Source organism: Pelophylax lessonae (assembly GCF_965119305.1).
Source record: "Pelophylax lessonae genome assembly, chromosome: 1".
NCBI classification, from domain to species: domain Eukaryota; kingdom Metazoa; phylum Chordata; class Amphibia; order Anura; family Ranidae; genus Pelophylax; species Pelophylax lessonae.
This window is the reverse complement of record NC_138768.1, coordinates 743,949,904-743,973,564: the sequence shown is the minus strand read 5'-3', so window position 1 is coordinate 743,973,564 and position 23,661 is coordinate 743,949,904. Positions and strand designations below refer to the sequence as shown.

Sequence of the window (23,661 nt, the reverse complement as noted above, 5' to 3'; positions counted from 1 at the left end):
TAAGCTACATCAGGTGGACTTTACTGGCAGGAGCAACATGTATTTGAGGGACTTCTCAGGGGGACCAAGACAAAACTAAGTGCAGGTGGACGAAGTATAAAGTGCGGCAGCATGTTTTTTTTTTTCTGACAAGACAACAAGCAGTAAAAAGCAGCCAGACAAAAAACACACCAAATCACATGAATGCTGCATTTAATGCATGAGTTATTTGGCTATATGACAGGTCCTTAAAAATATAAGCAGGCTGGAGTGTTCATCACACGTAAATTTATGATCACTCATTTCCACCTATTTATAGATTTTTCATAGTAATCACTATAACCTCTGGCTAACCTTCAAGGACTGCAAGGAAAGAAGAATGTGTTTTCCTGGTCGGCTCAATTTAATAAAGGCTACTCACTTAGTGAATTAACCGCAGAGGTCTGCATTAGTGAGGGAGAAGGCGAAGGAAGGGGCTCTCAGAGGAATACAGTGCTAGATTCAATTAGTGACATGGACCCAAAGTCCACCGTAAATCCTATTTTCTCCTGACAGCCGCCTTTATAGAATAAGTGCTTAGAACAAATAATGAACAGCCTCCGTCACAAACACACATGAAAACCACACCATGACGTAGTGGGAGGAGTCATCCCATACAGACATTTAGGAAGTGTCCTTCATTAGGAATAAAGGCTGCCAACCTGTATTTCTTCTTTCAGATACTTTGCAATAACTAATTCTAAGGTCCAGGATGACGATGCACAGTCAGTAGTGACATTTCAGTAATAAATGTATTAACACCTAGGGGGCCTATTTATCAAAATTGGAAGAAAAATTTAGTTGTTGCCTATAGTGATCAGATCCTTTGTTTAATTTCCATAGAGCGTAAAAAGGTAAACCTGATCAGTTAGGTCTTTCACACAGGCCAGATTCTGACTAACACAGCAGGAGATCTGTCCACTGGTACCACTGCTGAGCAAAGCGGGAGGATGACAGGTCCGTGTCCAATCAGTTTATGCAGACTGAACACAACTCGCTCTGCTGTATGGGCAGTCATATGTAAACAGACCGGCTGTCCATTTACACCTGACCGCCCTCTGATCCGATCAGAAGAGGGGAATGGATTCCGTTCGCTTGCTTTTGCCAGATTGGATTGGAGTCCATTTACATCCGCCACTCCATAGAGAGGTGAATGGAGCGCCGGATCAGGTGAAAAACAGATAGGTGGACCCAACTGGATCTCTCATGTGAAAGGGACCTTACTATGTGCAGCAACTACATTGTTCCAATTTGTCCTTTCTCCACTTCTTATCTAGGGCTTAGAACAGACACACAAAAAATATACATTAAGAACCTATTTAATCAAATGAAAACAGGATAAGGTCACTGCAGTTGGCTGATACTTAATGCAAAGAAAAAAAAAATTGTATTTATATGTATTAAATCTACATTGTTTACAACCAGTCCATAAGCTGCCAGAAAGTAAACAGCCCAATGGAATAAGCAGCTCTGCAGCATTTCCCAAGAAACAATTTTATAACCACTGGGATGTCAAGGCCTCATGCCCACTGGACATGATCAAAACGTCAGTAGAAAGCTGTAGCTGTAGAAGGAGTTTTTCCGCCTCTTTGCAGTAGCGTTTTTCAGCGTTTTTTTTAGCAAAACTATACTCACACAAATTCTTATGGCTCAAAAACTTTGATAAACACCGAATAGCTACGTTTTTAGACTTTTATCAGTTAGAGCATTTTTACAGCTGAAAAATGCCTCTTAAAACCCACTAGTTCGTTTTTTTTTCCAGCCAGAAAACGCCCCTGCGAAAAACTGCTGATAACAGCCTATGTGTGCATGGACACAAAGGATAACATGCTGGGGAGTTTACTGGCTGCAGAAAAAAATGTCGGACACCAAAAACAGCAGCTGTAAAAACATCCAGCGTGCATGAGGCCTAAAGAAAAACTACGGTCTTGCACACTTGTACAGACTCCCCCTCTGTACTGAAACTGCTTATTCTGATGTTGCTGCTGCAAGTCATATTGAGCCCCATTTTCTGGCTGGAGGACATCCGGCATTATCTAGCCATTTCCATTTGACATATACAGCAGGTTGCAGAGCATGTTAGGTGACGACTTGCAGACTGCCTCTGTTAAAAAAAACCAAAAAAAAAAAAACCCCATCTACTTGCATAGAGGGGGAGTTTCCCTCCTCTGAGTCATTGTGCTGTGTATTAATATGGATTCTAAATAGAAAAAGTTAAACTACATAAGCTATTTAGAGCATAGCACTAATACACTGTGAAGATACCAGCAGTTGCAGCCTCTAGTGCACCACCTACCTACTGTAAGTGGTTACTATGAAAAATCCATATGCAATTTGTCATATTTATCTGACTTAACAAATCTTGAGTCTTTGTAGCGCCTGTAGAGATACATTTTATACAGCAATTTTATCCATTCTCTAAAGGCTGATAAATAAACCTCCAGTACCTGTTCTGCTGCCTCTCGTTTAACATTATAAGTGTCCAAGTGTTCTTGTAGTTCTAAAACGCTGAATTTCAATGTCTCCAACAACCCACATGACATCAGCTAAAATAGAGAATGACATGCCACATTATCAGTTATGAAAGTTGGAATACAAACTAATACTGAGATTACTGTATTACATACTGCATATACATTGTTAGCCAGTGCCTGCATGACACACATTATTATAAGTTTATATTTGTGTAATGAGGTGTTAGCTGTGGTTTGACACTAAACTGGTGAAAGTTCTGCTTTAGCGTGCCCAACCATTCTACAGTGGCTGCAGGAGTCACGCTTTCTTCAAACTGCATAGCGATGAGGGAAGATATGTTTTTTTTTTCATTCTTTATTTAGAAGAATCAGCATGACAGTGCAGGGTGGGGTGGGTGGGGGTATGTTTTAAAGCTTTACAAATAAAAGTGAAGTTCAGAGAAAGAACTCAACAGGACATTTACTGAGAATTACATCATCATTAAATTTCATAGGATCAATGGCACAACCTACCGTTTCTGCATCCACGAACACTGTTGGGCATTCCGAACATGCCATCATTACCTCCAAGGAGCTTTTAAATTTTGTTCCTATTCTCTGAACGCTTTCTCCCAAGAAGTGAACGGAGTCATTGGTTACAGCCCCAAACTTTTTCTGAATCGACTACAGAGAGAAGAAACAATCTTTCATTGTTGTTGACAGTACCACAAAAATACCTTGCCTGAAGTTAAAATCTGGCCATAGAAAGAGATTGAGAGCAGATGCACTTGTTTGATACAGCTCTGCATGTTCTTACTGTGGAAGGGTGTAGATCTATGTGTTCATGAAGGCGCCCTAGCACCAGCAGTCTATCGCTCAGAAAAACCTATATCAGCAGATAAAAACCTGCAGACACAAGCTGGGTTGTGTAGGAAGGTTCATTCCCACTAGCTTAGGAGAGGAACGACAGTTAACACATGTTCTCTACATGTATAAAGTAGGTGGTGCAGCTGTTTTTTCAACCAAAGCAGTACTGAGTCAGTGGGTTTCCTAGGAATATGATCCTTTTATGATTTGGCAAACAACAGTTGAGTTGGGCTAGAGCGGTAAACCGTGTTCACACACAACATGCTGCATGATATTTAATTAATGCCATGTGCAGCAGCCTGGAGAAGTGAAAGTCTGAATAGAAGTAACTGACACTTTCAAACATGAGGGTGCAGACAATTATATTATATTGCCAACAGGCGGTGGTGATGCTGATCTCTATGGCTAACTGTTCCTGAGGATTTGCCCAGCTGATCTCCACAGTCCCCCTGGAGATTAGGCAGAGGTTGCAGCATATTCTAACTTATTTGGTGAACATGCACACTTAAAATTTGCACCATTTCATTTCCTATGTAAATGGGTAAAAACCCCTCCAGGGAAATATTTGAAGAAACATGTTTGCTCACTTCTTCTGCTCCCTGATAAGCAGCCACTGTCTTGATCTGCCTGCCACTCCCTTCCTACTGCCTGGCAGGCCAAGAAACATGCCTGAGTACAGTCTGATCAATGGAGCACAGATCACATCGCTCTGTCCACTTAGATCTACAGCCAGCCTACAGCTAACTAAAGTCTTCCCTTAAATCGATTGACTAGCAGGTTCGCCCAGGTGTAAAAGAAATCAGACATCCAGATCAACTCCTGATCAACATCAGAACAATCAAGCAATGACTATTTAACATCCAGGGTATTTTTTAAGATTTATTCATACAATCACACAGTCTGACCTGAAAGAGCTTGGAGAAGATATGAAAGGTGTACACAGCACAGGAGCCATCTGTCTCTGATAACATCTGATTGACATGGCAGCGCCAGGCTTCTTCCTCATCTTCATAGGTTACTGGCTGAAAAGCAGCTAATATGGCTGAGAGGAAAGGTGACGGTGGTGGCGATGTCTGAACTTCTGCAAAGCCGTCCTGTTCACCGTCATCTTGGCTACAAAGAAATAGCAGGATGTTAATGTACAAATGACAATCTAAAACACAGGTCTGCCCTCCAACAAGTTTATTTCTAAGACTTACTTACAGGCTCAGATTCCCAAACAGTCTCACAACACATGCTGAGTAGATATATTTCACAGCCTTCTTGCTTAACAAAAAGGAAGACGACATCTCCATAGAGGAAATAAGTACAGCTCTGCTAACTGCCATCTATAAGCTATCTCAATGCTAGGCTGATCTCCAGGACATGCAGGCTGAATACACAATTACCTGCTGGAAACCTTCCAAGGGTGCTCGCTGCAGATGCACTTTTTTAATTATCTTAAGTAATATCTACGTATAGGAAAGAAAAAAAAAAAAAACTACAGAACATCCATTTCTAGGGCGATCAATTTAATGATCCTGTACAGTGCGTCTTCTGCTGCCAAAACTCAGGCACACGTGATACACTAGCTCAGCAAACAAATGAATCACGGCCTTTAACAGCAGAGAATATGTACTGTGCTAGCAGCAATGTGTGAGTGGATACAACATGCTCTGTATCAGATGCTCAGACACATTTCTCATTTCACATTTGCTCAGACAAATGGTAGCAAAGTGGGAAGGATTGTACAAACATTTAGCCAAACAAAGTCTCACTTTTTTTTCCCCTCTTTATAGTCTTGAACCCCGGCCTTTTATTTTATTTTATTTTTGCTTTGAGATGCCTTAAAATACCCTTTTCTCCGTAGAGAAGATATACTTCCTACCCTCACAATCCCAAGCTCTATGCTAGTCTAGAAGAGAACAGGTCACACCCCTCATCAAGTGTCCGTACACAGATTTGTACAATAAAGGAAGAGAGGGCAATGGGCATGTAAATCTAGCTATAGTTTTTTTTGTTCAGACTTCAGTTTACAGCAATACAATACAGATGGATGAATCTTCTGTCTCACATCTACTAGATAAATATGGCCTTTTAGGCTTGGATCACACTTCTGCAGCTCTGTTCGCGTTTTAAGCAAACACGGCAGCGAATTCATTCGAATAGGCCGCCGTGCCTCCTGAAAACACAGGGAAAAGGTCCCTGCTCGCTTTTTAAAACTGAAGCCTGTAGAGAAACCGCAAGTGCACTGCAGTTCCTAGTGCAGAAAGCAGCTGCTGCGATTTCCAGTGCGTGCGGGTGCCATTTTCTTTCTGTGTGGGTGGTTGTGGCTACAGAAACAGGTCCTCAGCGAGAATCAACTACACAAGTGTGAACTTTTTAAGCCACTGTGATTCTTGTTGGTCTACAGTTTTGATCCTCCTGTAGGCTGCAGTGTCACTTGAAGGTAAAAGACTTAGTGCCCCTCAATGCATGGAAAAAAAAATAAAAATGTTTGTTTGCTTTACATATAGTTGGTATTAGCTTTTGGTGTGTGATAAGTTACTGTGCATTTTTTTGCTAATTTGCAATATATTGTGTACACAGCGCATTTCCACTGTGTAATAAAACTATAATTTATGTTATACAAGCTGCTAGGAAATTCTCTGATAACTGTACAAAGGGGTGCCTTACGTAGTATCCCCCAAGTGCATAGGAAATCCTCCCAAGCATCTAAAGAAATAAGATGTCACAATCAAAACTTTCTGAGCTTAATAGGGGACTGTGTCAGATGGGTTTTCGCAGAAGAACACAAAATCGGCGCAAGTGTAGGCACTGGGTTTGGGTTCTAGTGCACGGGACAAAGGGCTGGTTGTATGGACAAACAGCAATCATAAACCTCCTTAAGAGTCCATAAAAAGTCCATACATATGAAACCAGGCGGGCAGCAGTGTGTGAGAGCAAGAGGCGACTCTTGAGATAAAAACCAGAATAGAACACAAGCGCCCACTAAGTGTAGCTTTATGGACTTTAATGTAGATAAAAACAGGACTGTTACTCACATAAGGTGATAACGTGACAGGCATGTCAGAAGATGATAAGAGAGGGTTGTCCTTTGGGTGGCATAAAACTGAGGGGACAAGCATCAGTGTAAGCAGATCAAACCAAAACAGGCTTAAGACTCCACGATCTGGTTTGCCGGTGGTGTCTGGCACTTCCAGAACTCGTGGAGCACAAACGCGTAGCTGATGTTATGATGTCACTTCCCGGATGTGGGTTTCTGTATCAGTGCCAGACACCACCGGCAAACCAGATTGTGGAGTCCTAAGCCTGTTTTGGTTTGATCTGCTTACACTGGTGCTTGTCCCCTCAGTTTTACACCACCCAGAGGACAACCCTGTCTCAGTATCTTCGGACATGCCTGTCACGTTATTACCCTTGTGAGTAACATTCCGTTGTTTTTATCTACATTAAAGTCCATAAAGCTACACTTAGTGGGCGCTTCTGTTCGATTTCAGTGTCAGATGGGTATTGTATTCCTAGATGGGTTTAGGGAATGCAAAACCCGTTTGAAGCAGGTCAGGAGGAGGTCAACCGCAGGTTACATGCACCTGTCAAATTCTGAATAAACTTCGAGGCTTCTCAAACTGATGTCATCAAAATATGCTAAAAGCCTATTTACACAGATCCTTGAGGCTCCATTCACACCTGAGTGTATCATTTTCAGGCGTTATTTTGGGCTTTTTTCAGGAGTTTTTTTGGGGCTTTTTACAGGCGTTTTTTCTGGCTTTTTACAGGCGTTTTTTGCAGGTGTTTGTAGGCAGGCACTGACATCTAACAAAAACGCTGGTAATCAGCCAAAAAAGAAGCTCATGTACTTTTTTGAGCTTCAGACGTTTTGCTTCAGGAGGCAAAATGCTCACATGTGAACAGGGGCCATTGAAATGAAAAGGATTTTACTTGTTGGGCGTTTTGAGACTTTAGAGATGAGCGTTTTATGAGCTGAAATACACTCAGGTGTGAACAGGGCTTAACATTTGTGAACAGTAAGTCTTACAGTTGTGCTCAAAAGTTTGCATACCCTGGCAGAAATCTTGAAATGTTGGCAGCAATATTGAAAATATTACTGTTCATGCCAAAAAACTTTCTTTTATTTAAGGATATGATTTATATAATCACTGTCCCATAAAAACTGAATTTTTGTAAAATCTTACCTGTAAAATTCCGTTCTCTGAGTCCTCCGACAGTCGCCGCCTCCTCTAAGTCATCACTGTTGGGTATTGTCTTCCCATCCGCAGGAATAGCTAGGCATATAGACTTAGTCCAAAGACAAAAGGCATTAGCATAAACACACCCATGGGGGCTGTCCCATCTGGTCAATACCCCCCCTGCATCACCACTCCCAACTCAGTTTGGTAGCATAGCAGTAGGTAATAAGAACCCCAAAAGAGGGGCGGGGGCGGCGACTGTCGGAGGACTCAGAGAAAGGAATTTTACAGGTAAGATTTTACAAAAATTCAGTTTTCTCTTACGTCCTCCGACAGTTGCCGCCTCCTCTAAGTTATCACTGTTGGGATGTCCCAAAGCAGTATAGACATGAGGGGTGGGAGACGCAACCGTAGAAAAGGCAACGCAGTACCCACATCAGAGAAAGGAATCTTACATGCACCGTAAGAGAACCAACTGGGCAACAGAAAAAAACAATGCTCAACAGGAGCAACAGCCCAGGAAAGCAAATGCCAACAGCCAGGGACCCAGAAAAAAATTCAAGGGTCCATCATGGCACTGCCGCACAGAGAACTTTGCGGCCAAAAGAAGCATCAGCTGATGCCAGAACATCTACTTTGTAGAATTTGGAAAAGGTGTGCACCGACGACCAAGTCGCCTCCTTGCACACCTGGGCCACCAAGGCCCGATGCCAATAGGCCCAGGATGCACTCAAAGACCTGGTAGAGTGCGCCTTAACAGGGAAGGGCGGAACCCGTTCCTTCAAGGCATAAGCCTGCTCAATGGTCTGTCTGATCCATTTGGCAATAGTTGCTGCAGACGCAGCCATGCCCTTCCGAGATCCCTCAGGAAGGACAAACAGGGAATCCGTCTTCCGAAAGGATTCCGTAGACGACAGGTAAACCCTGATCGCCCTGACAACATCCAAGGAATGTAAGGCAATCTCCTTCGGATGTTTAGGCTTTGTACAAAGCGAAGGCAGGACAATGTCCTAATTAAGGTGGAACTCAGAGATCACCTTGGGAAGGAAGGATGGGGGTGGTCCCAAAACCACCTTATCCTTGTGAATAATCAAGTAAGGGGAGCGGCAAGACAACGCCGCCAGCTCCGACACTCTGCGAGCCGAAGCGATCGCAACTAGAAAAGCAACCTTTTTCGACAGCAGAGGCAACGATATCTCCCTGATGTTTTCAAAGGGAGCACGCTGTAACACGGACAGAACCAAGTTCAAGTCCCATGGAGGTAAAGGCTCCTTCCTGGGAGGAGCTAAATGTCGCACACCTTGAATGAAGGTGCGCACCAAGGAATGAGACGCCACAGGGCGTTGGAAAAGGACAGCCAGTGCAGACCCCTGGCCCTTTATCGTGGCCAGCGCCAGGCGCTGATCCACTCCAGACTGGAGGAAAGCCAAGATTCTCGACACCGAGTAAGAACGAGGGGAGAACCCCCTGGACTCACACAAGGCGAAATAGGCTTTCCAGGTACGGTAATAGATCTTACCAGAGGAGGATTTCCTAGCCTTGACCAGGGTAGGGATAACCTCAGGGGAGAGACCCTTGTCCTTCAAGACATGGGTCTCAACAGCCAGGCCGTTACAGCCAGCGACTGTAAAGCAGAATGAAAGATCGGGCCTTGAGACAGGAGATCTTCCCGCAGAGGCAGACGCCACGGAGGCGCCACTGCCAGGTGAACAACGTCGGCGTACCAGGACCGGCGAGGCCAGTCCGGCGCCACCAGAATCACCATGTGCGGTTCCGAGACCAATCTGCGAAGGAACCGGGATAGTAACTGAATCGGAGGAAAGGCGTACATCAGACGATACTGAAGCCAAGGGGCCACCAACGCATCCGAGGCGTCTGCCAATGGATCGCGCGTTCTTGCCACGAACCTTTCCACCTTTTGATTTAGCTGGGATGCGAACAGATCCACGTCCGTGGATCCCCACCTCGCACACAGCATCTGAAAGACCTCCGGGTGTAGGGACCATTCCCCCTGGTCCAGGGTCTGGCGGCTCAGATAGTCGGCCTGCCAATTTTCCACACCCAGAATGTGAACTGCTGAGATCGCCGGGACATGAGTCTCGCCCCAAGACAGAATGTCGGTGACCTCCCGGGCCGCTCGAGCACTCCTGGTGCCCCCCTGGTGGTTGATGTAAGCCACCGCGGTAGCATTGTCCGTCTGTACGTCAACAGGCAGACCCCGGAGACGGTCCGACCACTGGAAGAGACAGAGTTTGATCGCTCGTAATTCCAGCACATTTATTGGGAGGGAGGACTCCTCCTCCGAACAAGTGCCCTGGGCAGACAGGTTGCCCAGGACTCCACCCCAGCCCGACAGGCTGGCGTCCGTGGCAACCACCGTCCACACCAACGGACGGAAGGACTTGCCTTCCACCACCGACGGGGACTGGATCCACCACAGAAGAGCCAATCTGGTCTGGCGACTCAGGAACATCCAGATCCAAGGACTGAGGTAGTCTGTCCCACCTGGCCAGGATCTCCGTCTGGAGAGCCCGCGTGTGGAACTGGGCAAAGGGAATCGCCTCGAAGGCCGACACCATCAACCCCAGGCCCCGCATACAGGTCCTGAGTGATGAGGACGGATTGTCCCCGAGGGACCTGATCTCGTCCTGCAAAGTCCGGAGCTTGTCCGCTGGCAAGAACACCTTTGCCGGAGCAGAGTCCAGAACCATTCCCAGATAGGGAAGGCGAAGTGATGGAGACAATGCCGATTTTTGAACGTTGATGGTCCATCCGAACTCCTGGAGCGTCTGTACCGTGATGGACAGATCGCACACAAGGTCCCGGCTGGCACGTGATCTCAGAAGCAGATCGTCCAGGTACCCCAGGACCGCAATGCCCTGGGCCCGCAGCAGGCCCAGAACCGGCGCCAACACCTTGGTAAACACCCTTGGTGCCGAAGCGAGACCGAAAGGTAACGCCACAAACTGGTAGTGGTCCTCTGCGATAGCAAACCAAAGGGACCGCTGATGACCCTCGAAAATGGGGATGTGCAGGTACGCATCCTTCAGATCTATCGAAGCCAGGAATTCTCCTGGACTCAAGGAGGCCACTACCGAATGGAGAGACTCCATTCGAAACTTCCGAACACGCACCAAGCGGTTCAGCGCTTTCAGGTCCAGAATAGGACGCACTTTGCCCTCCTTCCTGGGCACAGTGAACAGATTCGAATAAAACCCCCGAAACCTGTCCCGATGAGGCACCGGGACAATCACTCCCTGAGCAAGCAGGTCCTGCACCGCTTGATGCAAGTCCTGCAGACGCCCCGGAAGCAGATGGAGATTGGAGGGAAAGAATCTGTCCGCCGGCCGGGAAAGGAATTCGATCTTGTAACCTGATCGAACGATTTCCTGAACCCACCTGTCCGATATCCGGAGCAGCCAAGGTTGGAGGAAAACGCGCAAACGTCCCCCCACCCCTGAAACGGGTGAGGGCGCCCCTTCAGGCAGAGGCGGATTGTCCCGCCGAGCCAGCATTGCGGGACTTCTGCTTACCCGCCCAGGGCTTCTTCTGGTTGCCCTGAGCCTTGAAGGGCTTGCCCTTGGATTGGTTCCGAAAGGCACGAAAGGACCCCTGAGTGGATATAGGCGCAGAACCCCGCTTGCCTCGGAAAGACTTGTTCTTCGGGTTCTGGGGCAGCATAGTGCTCTTGCCCCCCGTGACGCCTTTCACCAAGGTGTCCAACACCTCGCCAAAAAGGCGAGAGCCAGCATAGGGGAAATCAGAAACAGTTTTCCTCGAGGACTGGCCGACCAGCTCTTCAGCCATATCAGTCGCCGGTTAAGTACCGCGACACTAGAGAGGCGAGCCACCAAGGGAGCTTCATTTAAGGCTGCATCACACAAGTACATGACTCCTTGGTGGATCTGATCCACCATTGCCAGCCGGGCAGGCGGCACGTCATCAGAAACGAGATTGCTCCTAAGCATCTTAGTCCAATCAGCCACCGCCTGAGCCACCAGAACGGACGCGAAAACGGGTTTGAGCAACGAACCCGCCACCGTATAGGAATGGCGAGCAAGAGACTCCAACCGCCGGTCCAGGGGATCCCGGAAAACCGGGGTATCCTCAGTAGGAACCAAGGTAGTCTTGTTCAACACGGCCACAGTGTGATCCACCTGTGGGGGCACACACCATCGTGATTCCCTAGCCGGCGCAAAAGGAAAAAGCAATTTGAACCGACTAGGTACCAGGAATGGACGTTTCAACGTGCGCCACATTTCATTAACAGTGTAATGGAATTCCGCTGGGCAGGGAAAAACCTGCGCAGACTTGCGGGTCCTGTGCGTCCCAAATGAGGACACAACGCCCGGAGGACAGGGCTCATCCTCTAAATGCAAGGTTTCTTTAACAGAAACAATTAACTCATCCATGGTCGCCCGTTCTTCAGGTGACCCTGGGGAGGATGTATCAACACCCTCCATTTCAGCCTCCCCCTCAGACCACGGGGGGTCTAAGGATGAGCGGGACCCTGAAAAGGGCACGCTCGCAGCAGCAGCAGCCATATCCCCATCTGAATCAGAAGAGAGAGACAACCTGGGCCTCTTTCTCGCAGCCCGTTTAGACATCAGCATTTCCATATTTGCCACCAACGTCGCTACTACAGCAGCCAGATCCGGTCGCAGCGGAGCCACAGGAGAACTGGGGCCCCCCCACTAAAGCTGGAGGAAACTTGCTTTCCTGAGAATCCATGGCTCAAGTTATCAGAACAAACTACAGTGCAAAAACGGTGTACTGTCCCCTTTAAGAACGCTGCGGTGTGCGCAGCCCACCGCTACTGCTACAGTGATGAAAAACCCCCAAAGGAGAAAAGAAACTGAGCCAGAAGCGATATACAGAGGGAAATTGATAGTGATAACCTGCAGAGCCCGCAGAGCGTTGCTACCAGTGTCCTTGCTGCTGATGGAAAGGAAGTGCTGCTGGAGAGGGCTGGACTATATGCCAGACCCAGGGAAAATGGCTGCCCCATAGGGATGCATTGGAGGCTACGCCAAAATGGCCGCCGACATGCGGCCGGACCGATCGTTCCACCGCCCACAAAGTGGCGGCGGATGGTGCCAAAATGACATGCAGGATCGCCCCAGAGGAGCTACACATGTGTGCCCATAGCAAAGATGGCGGACCGCACGAAAATGCACCGCTGCGGTCGCCGCACAATCATAAACGTCAGCACCCCCAACAATGCACCTAGGTGACACAGGGACAGGGACCCCCAGGCAACATACAGATCTGCACAAGCGATCCCCGCACGGATCGCACAGGGAGTCACACAGGCACAGACACGGGGAACACACAGCAACACAGACTGCCACCCCAGACAGAGGCCCCACACAGAAAAGTACTTACCTGTACCAGATGGCGTGGGGAGCCTCTATGCACGGAAAACCTCTGTCCTCATCTGACAGGGAGTGCCGTGAGCCAGGGACATGACGCTGCAGCACCGCAGACGAGTCCTGTGAGGTAGCCACCTCACGGCTGCATCCCTGTAGCGAACAGGGATGGGTCGTTCGTAATGCCAGGGCGAACCATAGCTGAACGCTCGATGGCGGGCTGGGGGTCCATCTGACCCTTTTGCTCTGGAGAACTAGGGCGGCCAGTCCGAATCCCAGCACCGCATGATCCATCTTCATCCGAAGAGAAGACTAACACTAGAAGCTGACAAAATAAAAAGCTAGTAAAGTAAGAGAAGAAAACTGACATTTTCAAAGAAAATCAAATAAAAGATTAGGAAGGCTGAGACTGAAGCCCCAGCACAAGGGAAGCCTGACTATTCCTGACGCTAGGCAGATTAAAACTGAGTTGGGAGTGGTGATGCAGGGGGGGTATTGACCAGATGGGACAGCCCCCATGGGTGTGTATATGCTAATGCCTTTTATCTTTGGACTAAGTCTATATGCCTAGCTATTCCTGCGGATGGGAAGACAATACCCAACAGTGATGACTTAGAAGAGGCGGCGACTGTCGGAGGACGTAAGAGAAACTTTTTTTTTTTTTTGGCATGACCAGTCATATTTTCAATGTCCATGCCAAAACGTCATGATTTCTGCCAGGGTATGCAAATATTTGAGCACAACTGTATACATGTAAGATCATACACACTGCAGACTAAAAGAGCTAACCTGGACAAATCAGAAAAATCCGCCTCCTCCTCCTCACATCGCTCATCCAGCTCCTTTAAAGCCAGTGTAACCTCATCTTCACAGACAGAGTCCTGGGGGCTGCCCAGAGCTGGTGGTTCCAGGTCACATGGTTCTTCCACTTCCAGAGGCTCCTGACAAATCAAAGCTTCATGCTGGTCTAGTGTAGCATAGGAGCTGGTGTCCTCACTTGCTGTGCTCAACTGTTCATCCTTTACCAGTGTGCTGGCATCCTAAACAAAAAGGAGGTTATCAGACTAATATACCCCATGAGGGTAATACTAAAGACAATAACCTTGATATACAGCACTTCAAAGGTTTCTCGATCATGACATCTTGTGCGACACCTATGAGGCTGGGTAGAACATGCTTTTGGCATTGCATGCAGTTTTCCTCACCTGAGCAGATATTGCTATCAGCACGCAGATCTCCCAACTCCAACATTACCAGAACCTTGATATCACAAAAACTGTACATGGCAGAAAACTCATTAAAAAAGGTAGATGCCTTGGCACTGGGTTGGTAAAAAAATATGTTTTTGGAATTCGCTATTTTAAAATCATGGCGATTAATAAAGAAATTGTCCCAAGCCCCCTTTGCTGCTTCAACAGCCTCCACTCTTCCAAAAACTTCCTCAAGATTTTGGGTTTCTTCAAGTGTTTGCAGGAATTTGCACCAATTCAGCCAAAAGAGCATTTGTGAGGTCAGGTACTGTGATATTGGAGGAGAAGACCTGGTTTATGATCAATGTTCCAGGTCATCCCATCGGTGTTCAATAGAGTTGAGGTCAGGGTTCTGTTAAAGCCTCTTGCGCTCCTCCACACTAAACGTGGCAAACCATGTATTAAATTATGTGTCTTTGTGCACGGTCATGATGGAAGAGAGTACAGTCTTCCTCAAACAAGGTTGGAAGCACACAAGTATCTAAAATGTTATTGCACTGTATGTTGTAGCATTAAAATCACCCAATTTTCGTACTGTATGTTGTAGCATTAAAATCACCCAATTTTCGTACTGTATGTTGTAGCACTAAAATCACCCAATTTTCGTACTGTATGTTGTAGCATTAAAATCACCCAATTTTCTTACTGTATGTTGTAGCATTAAAATCACCCAATTTTCGTACTGTATGTTGTAGCATTAAGGTAGAACTAAAGGCAAAATGTTTTTTTTTTTTTTATCTTTGGATAGTGTGGAGATGGATTAGAACTCCTGCCAGTTTTTATTCCGGTCTGTGTCCCCATTAGGGAGATTCATCCTCTTTGTTTGTCCTGTTTGCCTATATTTCTATTTTAACAGTATCGTATATTGAAAACATCTAAACTTAACAATGTGGAGGGGAGTCCACATACGTTTGGACATATAGTGTATCAGTTCAGCGCCTTTCACATGGCTGTCCGATCAGGTCTGCCTGTCAATTTTTCAAGCGGATCTGATTGGACCCTCCACTCAACCCTATGAAGCAGCGGATGTCAGCAGTGACATGTCCGCTGACACCTGCCACTATCTGATCTGTTCCTGTCCACCAAATCCAGATGGATGGTGGTCCTATTTTCCATCTGCCTGGTGGATCGGATCAGATGAAAATGGACAGGCGGTGCATTTTTAAATTCCCCATAGGGGAGAGCGGGACTGTGTTCGTCTTCGCTCTGCACAGTGAGTGGAGATGGACCTGTCATCTGCCTGCTCAGCAGGGATCAGCGGAGCGATCCCCCACTAAGCAAGTGGAGGAGCCTGTGTGAAAAGGGCCTTATGCATTGAAAGTGAAACAGATGGCATACAAAAGGGTGCAATCATACTGGCTCTATGTGCACCTTACTTTAAATGCTAGCTATATAGCTAGTTATAAACTGGGGTAGTTGCCATTTTTATTTAGCTTGTTGGAATTGACGTGGGGACATAGTTGACGCCTAAAGCTGCCATTGTGTGAGTGGTCTTTATTCCAGGAAGCTCCTGCACAGAGGAAACGTTAAACGCTGGATTACTGCACAGCCCTGGAGAAAATACTCAAAGTACACCAAGTAGGAATACACAACTTTTGTATTTAGACACCATTTGCTTATGCTGGAGCGAAGCTTTAAAGAAAAGCTCCATCTTTCCACACACTTTACATAGTTAATTTGGGCCAAGCTGACACCGGTCAGTTTTTATTGCTGTCTGTGCCAGTAAGGGAGATTCACCATTTCTATTTGTCATGTTTACCATTATCATTGAAAGTTAAAGTAAGAAAATCCCAAATTATGGGTTGTCCCCAGAAAAGTAATAGAGGGGAAATCTTTCAATGGGGGACACTAGTTTGGGTCAGCTGGGGGTCCCCTAGAGATTTCCTTAATTTTCAGGAATTTCCTCTCACTTCCTGTTTTGGCTATTGCACAGGAAGTGAAGGTAAATCTCCTCAATGGGAAACAGAGGGCAAAAATTAACCTCACAGGGGTTATAATCCTCCCTTACTCTATTTAAAAATGAAAAAAAAAAATAAAATAAAATGTTGCCTATAGATCTACTTTAACAGTACCGTGTACTGAAAACACCTGAGCTCTATAACGTGGATGAGAGATCATATACGTTTGCCATATACTGTAGTGTATTTGTTATACAATGAAACATAACAGATGGCAAACAAAAGGGTACAACCTTTTTGGCTCTATGTGCACCTTTCATTTAAATGCTAGCTACAGCTGGTTAAAAACTGGTGCAGTTGCCATTTTTATTTAGCTTGCTGGAATTGGCGTGGGGACACATTGGACGCCTTAAGCTGCCATTGTGTGACCGATCTTTATTACAGGAAGCTCCTGTACAGAGGAAAAATGTAACACTGGATTACTGCACAGATCTGGAGAAAATACTCAAAGTACACCAAGTAAGAATACACAACTTTTGTATTTACACACTATTTGCTTATGCCGGAGTTAAGCTTTAAAGAAAAACTCCATCTTGCCACACACTTTACATAGTTAATTTGGGCCAAGCTGACATCTGTCAGTTTTTAATGTTCCCGTTGGTGAGATTCCCCCTCTCTATTTGTCCTGTTTACCATTATCCTTAAAAGAGAAAGTAAAGAAGAATCCCCAAATTTGGGTTATCCTCAGAACAGGAATAAAGGGGTACTGTTCCAATGGGGGACACTAGTTCTGGTGACAACAATGTATTCCCTTCACTTTGGAGGGATTTCCTCTCACTTCCTATTTGGCTTTGGGACAGGAAGTGAAGGGAAATTTCCCCAATGGGACACAGATGGCAGAAAACAAAAACCCCGAGGGTTATAAGCCTTCCTTATTCTATCAAAAAAAAAAATTGCCCTTAGTTCTACTTTAACCTTACTTTCTGTTGGGTAACACAAGTATCACTAGGACTGAATGGGGAAGCCCCAGGAAGCAGTAAAAACCCAACAGAGGTTCAGATGCTAGATCCTTTCCCATACTATCCAAAAAAAAAAAAATACCTTGACATACACTTTAAGATCAAATATATATATATTCTTAGGCCAGCCCAATCATGACTGGCTCCCTTATGGCTGGTTATACATGGCCTGATCATAGCAAGTGATACAACCAATTGGAGCATTACCTGCTACAGTCATGCCAAAAAACCTTGCAGTAACAAACATTTCTGAAAAAGGGAATTACATTTAAAATCTCTTCCCCAGCCATTAGCAGATTGTTCCCTTTTTTATTAAGAGAAGGGAACAAGGCTTTAACTGTATCTATGCCATGTTTCAGACAAATCAATCTGTGGGTGCCATAGTATTATCTTCTTTTTTCATTTCTTGCCACTCTGGCCACTCTGATCAATTACATCAGTGGTAGTAAATGCAATCTTACATGATTCTCAGCAAAACAAAAATTATTTAAGACAGAAAAAAAGATACTTACAAATGAATGGTCCCCAGTTAGCTGCCATTTCTCATCCACACACTGGCCATTTAACATTGTGAAGCTGGGACTTTGTTGCGTCACCATGGTTACAAAATATCAATCACTAACAGAGCTGGCCTGAGGTCCTAACCCCAATTACAGCCCAAATCACACACAATGAATAAAATGATCAACTACAAAAGAAGCACCACATAGAAAAAAAATTGCTCTAGAATCAACGTAACCATGCCCAAAACTGTACAATAAATTAACCAATTCACCAAAAACAGTAACAGCTTAACATTAATATTTGTAACCTTTGGGGTGTGTGCAATTATATTGATAAATAATACTGTGATTAGGACCCCAAACAGGTTAGAAATATTAAAAATAAAAAAAATAAATAAATAAAAAAAGGATCTCATTTTGATGTGTAGGACAGCTGCATGAAATCAAAAGAAAATCTATGAGACAGAACTAAAAGGAACCCAGATCAGCCATGCACCAGCCCAGATTTCTCCCCACCTCAGGCAGCTGACTGTTAGCGCTATCGGGAGGGGTCACCTCCACACTGGGGGTCTCAGCTCTGGTTTGCAGCACTTCCTCTGTCAGAGCATTAGTGAGTGAGTCCTGACGCTGGAGGAAGTGGTCCACGTGGTCAGCCATGTTATCCTCTGCTGTAGAGTCATTATTAAGCTGCAGGAAACAAGTGCAAAATAAAGCAAACAGTCACAACAGCAGAGACAGCAGCTTAAAGCCCAATTTCAGTTTCCTGTCCAAGAATAAGTCAGCTCACCCTGTTTCCCCCTCCTAGCAGTGACTAAGCGACCTTCTACTCTCTCAGAGAGAAGGCCAGACCTAAGGGAAGGAGCTGCTGAGAGAATGACTTGACAAACTTTACTGCATCAACTGTGAAATTTGAGGATGAATTGCTCAAAAATGCCTGCAGCTACAGAGGTAAATACTTCAATGACCATAGCCTGGTCACAGGTTCATTTTAAAGGTCAATTATCATTAAAACCGGCACACAATAAGTTTTTATACATCAAAGTTGATGGTGTTAAACCAATTCCTCTAAAAGAATATTGGTGAAAAAAATGTATTTATATATTACATTAATGCAATAGCACTGGCTGAGTTGGAATGGCTCTATAAAATTACAGATAGCAGCTGTTAAAGTGACCCTGTCAAGTTCCAAAAAATTACATCTGAAGGATTCCGGCAAGAGAAGTGGTAGTATGCGCCCATTCTTCAGCAGCTCGTTCTTCCTATCTCCTATCACCATTTAGCATTTATGGGAGTATTGGATGCCTTTGCTCCCCCCTCACTGTGCACAATGAGTCCATCTCCCAACCCTTAAAGAGCCCTGTTACCAGACTATTAATATCAATTCAAATCTTCTCATAGTGGATTTAACATATCTTATGCATATTTGCTACCTGTAAAAGCTTCCTTGTGTAGACAAAAGCCCTGAGACTGCTGTCGGGATCTGCCATTTTGGATATTATGTCAGCAGCCCCACAAAATGTTATGTGATACTCTATACCAGGGGTCTCCAAACTTTTTAAACAAAGGGCAAGTTTATTGTCCTTCAGGCTTTGGGGGGTTGACTGTGGCCAGTAGGAATAGAAAATGCTCTGATGGCAGTGAGAGTACACCATGCCTAATCACTGGTATGAGTGGGAGGAATAATGCCACACTGATGGTGTCAGGTGGAGGAAAGTGTCCCAAGGGCCAGATAAAGGCAAGCAAAGGGCCACATCTGGTCCCCAGGCCAGTTGGGAGATCACTGCTCTATATTTTTCCCCTCAGCTCCTGGTGCAGCAACTGCATAAATGGGCAGAGGAGCTGCAAGCACAGAGAGTGATTCAACAACCCAAAATGAGCAGATGGCTATAACATATAATGAGGGAGGGGGCTGTGCTAGGGAATAGACTACTCACCTGTTCTAGCAGGTTTAAAGAAAAAATTCAAATTATTATAAAATTGTTTATGGAAATTAAAATTACTGCAAGTAAGCTTTTAAAATCTGAGTTTATTGCTGCAATTGTTTTAAGTTGGTGGCACTGTCTTTTTAAGCAGCTGCTTATTCCTGTAGTGTTTTAAGGATTGGAGGAAGAAACCACAATGTGCAGTGGGAGAAAAAAGGCATACAACACTCCTGGATATGCTGAAGAGTCTGACAAAGGGCTACAGCACTAGAATGGAGGGGAAGCAGGAGACACAATAAGCCGAAAAGGTGACCATATTACCACTTCTCTCGCAGGGAATTTTCAGCTGCATTTTAAAAGAGAAGTATGGATTTTGGTTTTCAAAATCATACTTACACTAGGTGGATGCTGCATCTGTCCCCCGCCAGGCTTGGGAAAGATTGCGGCCATATGGTCAGGATCCACCCTGGTGCCTGGACCGGCACCGAGCTCAGCCTCTCAACGGGTAGCCGAGAGCCTGAGCCAGCCACTCCCACCCCCTCCACAGCTATGAGCACTGAGAAATGAGTGATCTGCGGTCTTGATCTCAGTTCTCAGTCTTAGAGCTGGCGGGGGACAGATGCAGCATTCACCTAGCTAAGTATGATTTTGAAAAACAAAAAACAAATCCATAATTCTCAGAGCTGTGGAGGGGGCGGGAGTGGCTGGTTACCCGCTGAGAGGCTGAGCCCAGTGCTGGTCCAGGCACCAGGGTGGATCCCGACCATATGGCTGCGATCTTTCCCCAATCTGGATTGGCTCTGTGACTTCCTCCCACTGTCTGCTGAAAATGGGTCACAGGAGTGCAGAACGGACTGAACTCCTGGGATCCACAGAAGAAGTACAACCAAATGAGCTTTGGCTGTATTTCTCCTTTAAAGAACCTGGCTGCTATAAAATTCAGACAGAAAACCAGACTTTTGAAAGTAAAGTTGGTTCTTTAACAGTCTGTCTAGATACAATGACATCATCTCGCCTATTCTTACTGCTTGGGAGGATTTTTTTTTTTTTTTTTTTTACTTCAGTCAATAGGAATACCAAATGATACCTGGCAATTGAGTCAGGGGGATAAAGGAAGCTAAACCAAAAATGTAGTATGTAAAGTACATTTTTACACAGTTTTTATCTATGGTTTGCTAAAAAGCATACTTTTACAAAAAGTCAACTATATGCAAAGCCAACGTAGGAAAGTAAACAAACTGCAGTCCTAACTATTCCATAAGTAACAGACAATGGAAGAAACAAATGATCTGACACAAGCATTTTGGTCTACTATGGTCAGGCATTAGATTTACAAGTTTGGAGGTGCATGGAAGTCAAAGATAGACTCTGATGTCATACCAAGTGTGAATGGGACAAAATCTGACTAGCTGTCAGCGCTTCCTCTTCTGAAGACTCATCTGTGTCCTCCTGATTGGTTAAATTCAAGCTAGGAGTGCTTCCTGAGTACTGACATTCCTGCAGAGATGGGGTGTCACCTTTGTCAATACTGTCCAATGAACGTCTGCGGACTCCCCAGTTGAAGTTGTCGACACTTTCACCCTGTGAAGACAAACCAAAAAACAATTAGGCAACTTGAGTCAAATTGTACTTAGAACATCAAGAATCAAAAGCAGTGCAAGCTATTAATATGATGGCTCTGAAACAAAGGGGGGGAGCGGAGCACAATTCAAGAACAAAACAGGGATACGAGAACAAGACAGGGAACAGGTAACTTGGCCAATATACTTATCTATTAATCAAACAGCAAACCTTGCACATTTTATATATGGCAAAAAAAACACAAACCACATGGGATCACAGCTAAAACAAGCCACTCCACCAGGCTGCAACTTACCTGCAGCTCCTGGTTAGCAAAAAGGAAAACACAAATATTCATAAGTAACAAGGACAAACACAGAGGCAGGAGAAAACAGTTATGTATCACTTTAACATCACTTATACAGACTAAACGCTGGGCAGAGCAGCACTACCATGTTAATGTATAGGGTACATTAGGGCTGACAAAAATAGTGACTTTCTTTTTTTTTTAAAGGAGAGATCAGAAATGAACCTTACCAAGAAATAACCATTAGTGTCTGAAATTATCAACTATTTACATGCTGCACAGTTAATTAAAAAAACTGGCACAGCGAGAAAAACAGGGTTTGTCTTTAAGGACCTCATTCTAAGAAAGCTAGTTGCCCAGCAGCCTGTGGCTTAAACACTTAGTCAGTGTCCTAGGAAATAGCCTGCAGTTTAGGAAGACACAACTCTTCATCTACATAAATGCAGTACTGAAACCACTGTATCTGCATGAAAGCCAGGCAACTGGTATTTTCAGGAGATGTCAGCAATTGCATATTTATTTTATTCCGGAGACTTCAAGTGAACTTGTGATTGCCTAAGTAGTACTCATTCCAACAACTACTCTGCTGATGTGATGCAGGCAAGTACCTACTTTGAACCAGTGTATGTGCCCTTGTTGAGCCCCTTGTATCCTAGGCTATATGCACAGGGCATTGACTGCAGGCCGAGTTGACATGAAGACCCTGCCCTGTCTCATTCAACTGACAAGTGCCAGAAACTACCCTAACCACTCAGGCACTGCCAACTGATGAATGACAGAAGACCCGCCCTAAAGTGGAAAAAGTAAAAAGTGGAACTTCCGCTCATCTGTTTTTGACAGGTACCCTGTCCCCACTTCCGTTGAACCTCGCCGCGGCAAGGTACGTCAGAGGTTCGGCGCCCTACTCCTCCCTCTGCTTCCTGGCCAGTTACTTCACGCATGCGCAGTAGGGACCCGGCCATGATGCCGCAAGGCGATGGAAATATCAGCTGTGGTGCCGACATCGCTGGACAGGTAAGTGTCCTAATATTAAAAGACAGCAGCTATAGTATGTGTAGCTGCTTACCTTTCATTTTTTGAGGTGGGGGGGGCAGAACTCCACTTTTACATCAAATGTAGGCCACATTATAAAGAGTCAGTCTACACAAGACTGATTTTTCAGTTAATGGGGGAATCTTGAAATGCTAAGTCTCCAGCTGATATGTGTATAATTTGGACTTAAACTTCAGTGTCAAGGTATCCCTGTCAAAGTTCCTGGCTCTATTCCCATTTAAAGTAGAACTTTACCCATAACAACTTGATAAAAATAATGTTCTTTATCAAGCAACATACATTCCACATTAAAGTGGAGTACTGCCAGGGGGAAAAAAATTAAAAGTCAGCAGCTGCAAATACTGTAGCTGCTGACTTTTAATATACAGACACTTACCTGTCCAGGGAGCCTGCAATGTCGGCACCCCAGCTGATTTTTGGATCAGCTGTCAGGTGCTGCCGCCACCATTCGTCATAAGGGAAAATGTCAGTGAAGCCTTTCGGCTTCACAGCTGGTTCTCTACTGCGCATGCGCGAAGTGCGCTGCGCTTTCTAATTGGCCCGGCAGCGGAGGAAGGAGGCCGAACTTCTAAGGGACATCGCCGCGGCACTGTCTCCTGTAAAAGGGGAAGAGTACCTGTCAAAGACAGGTACCCGTTCCCTCCTCCCCCCTGAAAGGTGCCAAATGTGTCACTGAGGGGGGTGGGTGGAGCAGATCAGCAGAAGTCCACTTTTGGATGGAACTTGGCTTAATAATCATGCTACCAAAATGAGCGTGTGCTGTAAATTGCCTCCAGCATGGCTCCTGTTTCTTCTTGCAAAAAGTAGATCAGATTACAGGGCATTAAAGCGGAGTTCCAGGCATTTTTTTAAACCTCCGCCGCGTTTGTGATAACTTCCTGAATTCTTATTGCATTTTTCTTTTCGAGCAATGCAAATACCTTTTATTTACTTGTTTGGGTTGTAAACCCCCACTTTCGCAGTACCTCACCGGAGCGAGGTACATCATGTCCGTCTGCCCATTGGCTACTGGGATATGAGTGTCATCAATTTCAGGAGTCAAGGCGCGTTCGCTTGTAGCATTGTGCCGTGCTTTGTTGTTTAATGCGCAAATTCGGGAGATGCATGCTAGGTAGCCAGTGGGATTCAGCTGCCCACACTGAAGATGGGAGTGAGCTGGGGGGATTGCTAAGGGAGTTTTTAAAAATATATAACATTGAGACCCCGTTCACACTGGGGCGACCTGTCAGGCGACCTGGTCGCCTGACAGGTCGCCTGCCATAGAGAAGCTGTG

General features: G+C 45.4%; 1 protein-coding gene across 10 annotated transcripts in view; it reads right to left on the bottom strand.

Moving 5' to 3' along the window:
• FRYL (FRY like transcription coactivator) overlaps positions 1-23,661 on the bottom strand; it is a 555,404-nt gene that overhangs the window by 10,747 nt on the left and 520,996 nt on the right. For all 10 annotated transcript variants that reach the window (XM_082266339.1, XM_082266334.1, XM_082266333.1 and 7 more), the window contains 6 exons: positions 20,849-21,049; positions 18,063-18,233; positions 13,666-13,916; positions 4,244-4,451; positions 3,006-3,155; positions 2,466-2,564 (listed from right to left, as the gene is read on the bottom strand). In XM_082266339.1, coding sequence (XP_082122465.1) covers positions 2,466-2,564; positions 3,006-3,155; positions 4,244-4,451; positions 13,666-13,916; positions 18,063-18,233; positions 20,849-21,049 — 1,080 coding nt within the window. The remainder of the gene's footprint in view (positions 1-2,465; positions 2,565-3,005; positions 3,156-4,243; positions 4,452-13,665; positions 13,917-18,062; positions 18,234-20,848; positions 21,050-23,661) is intronic.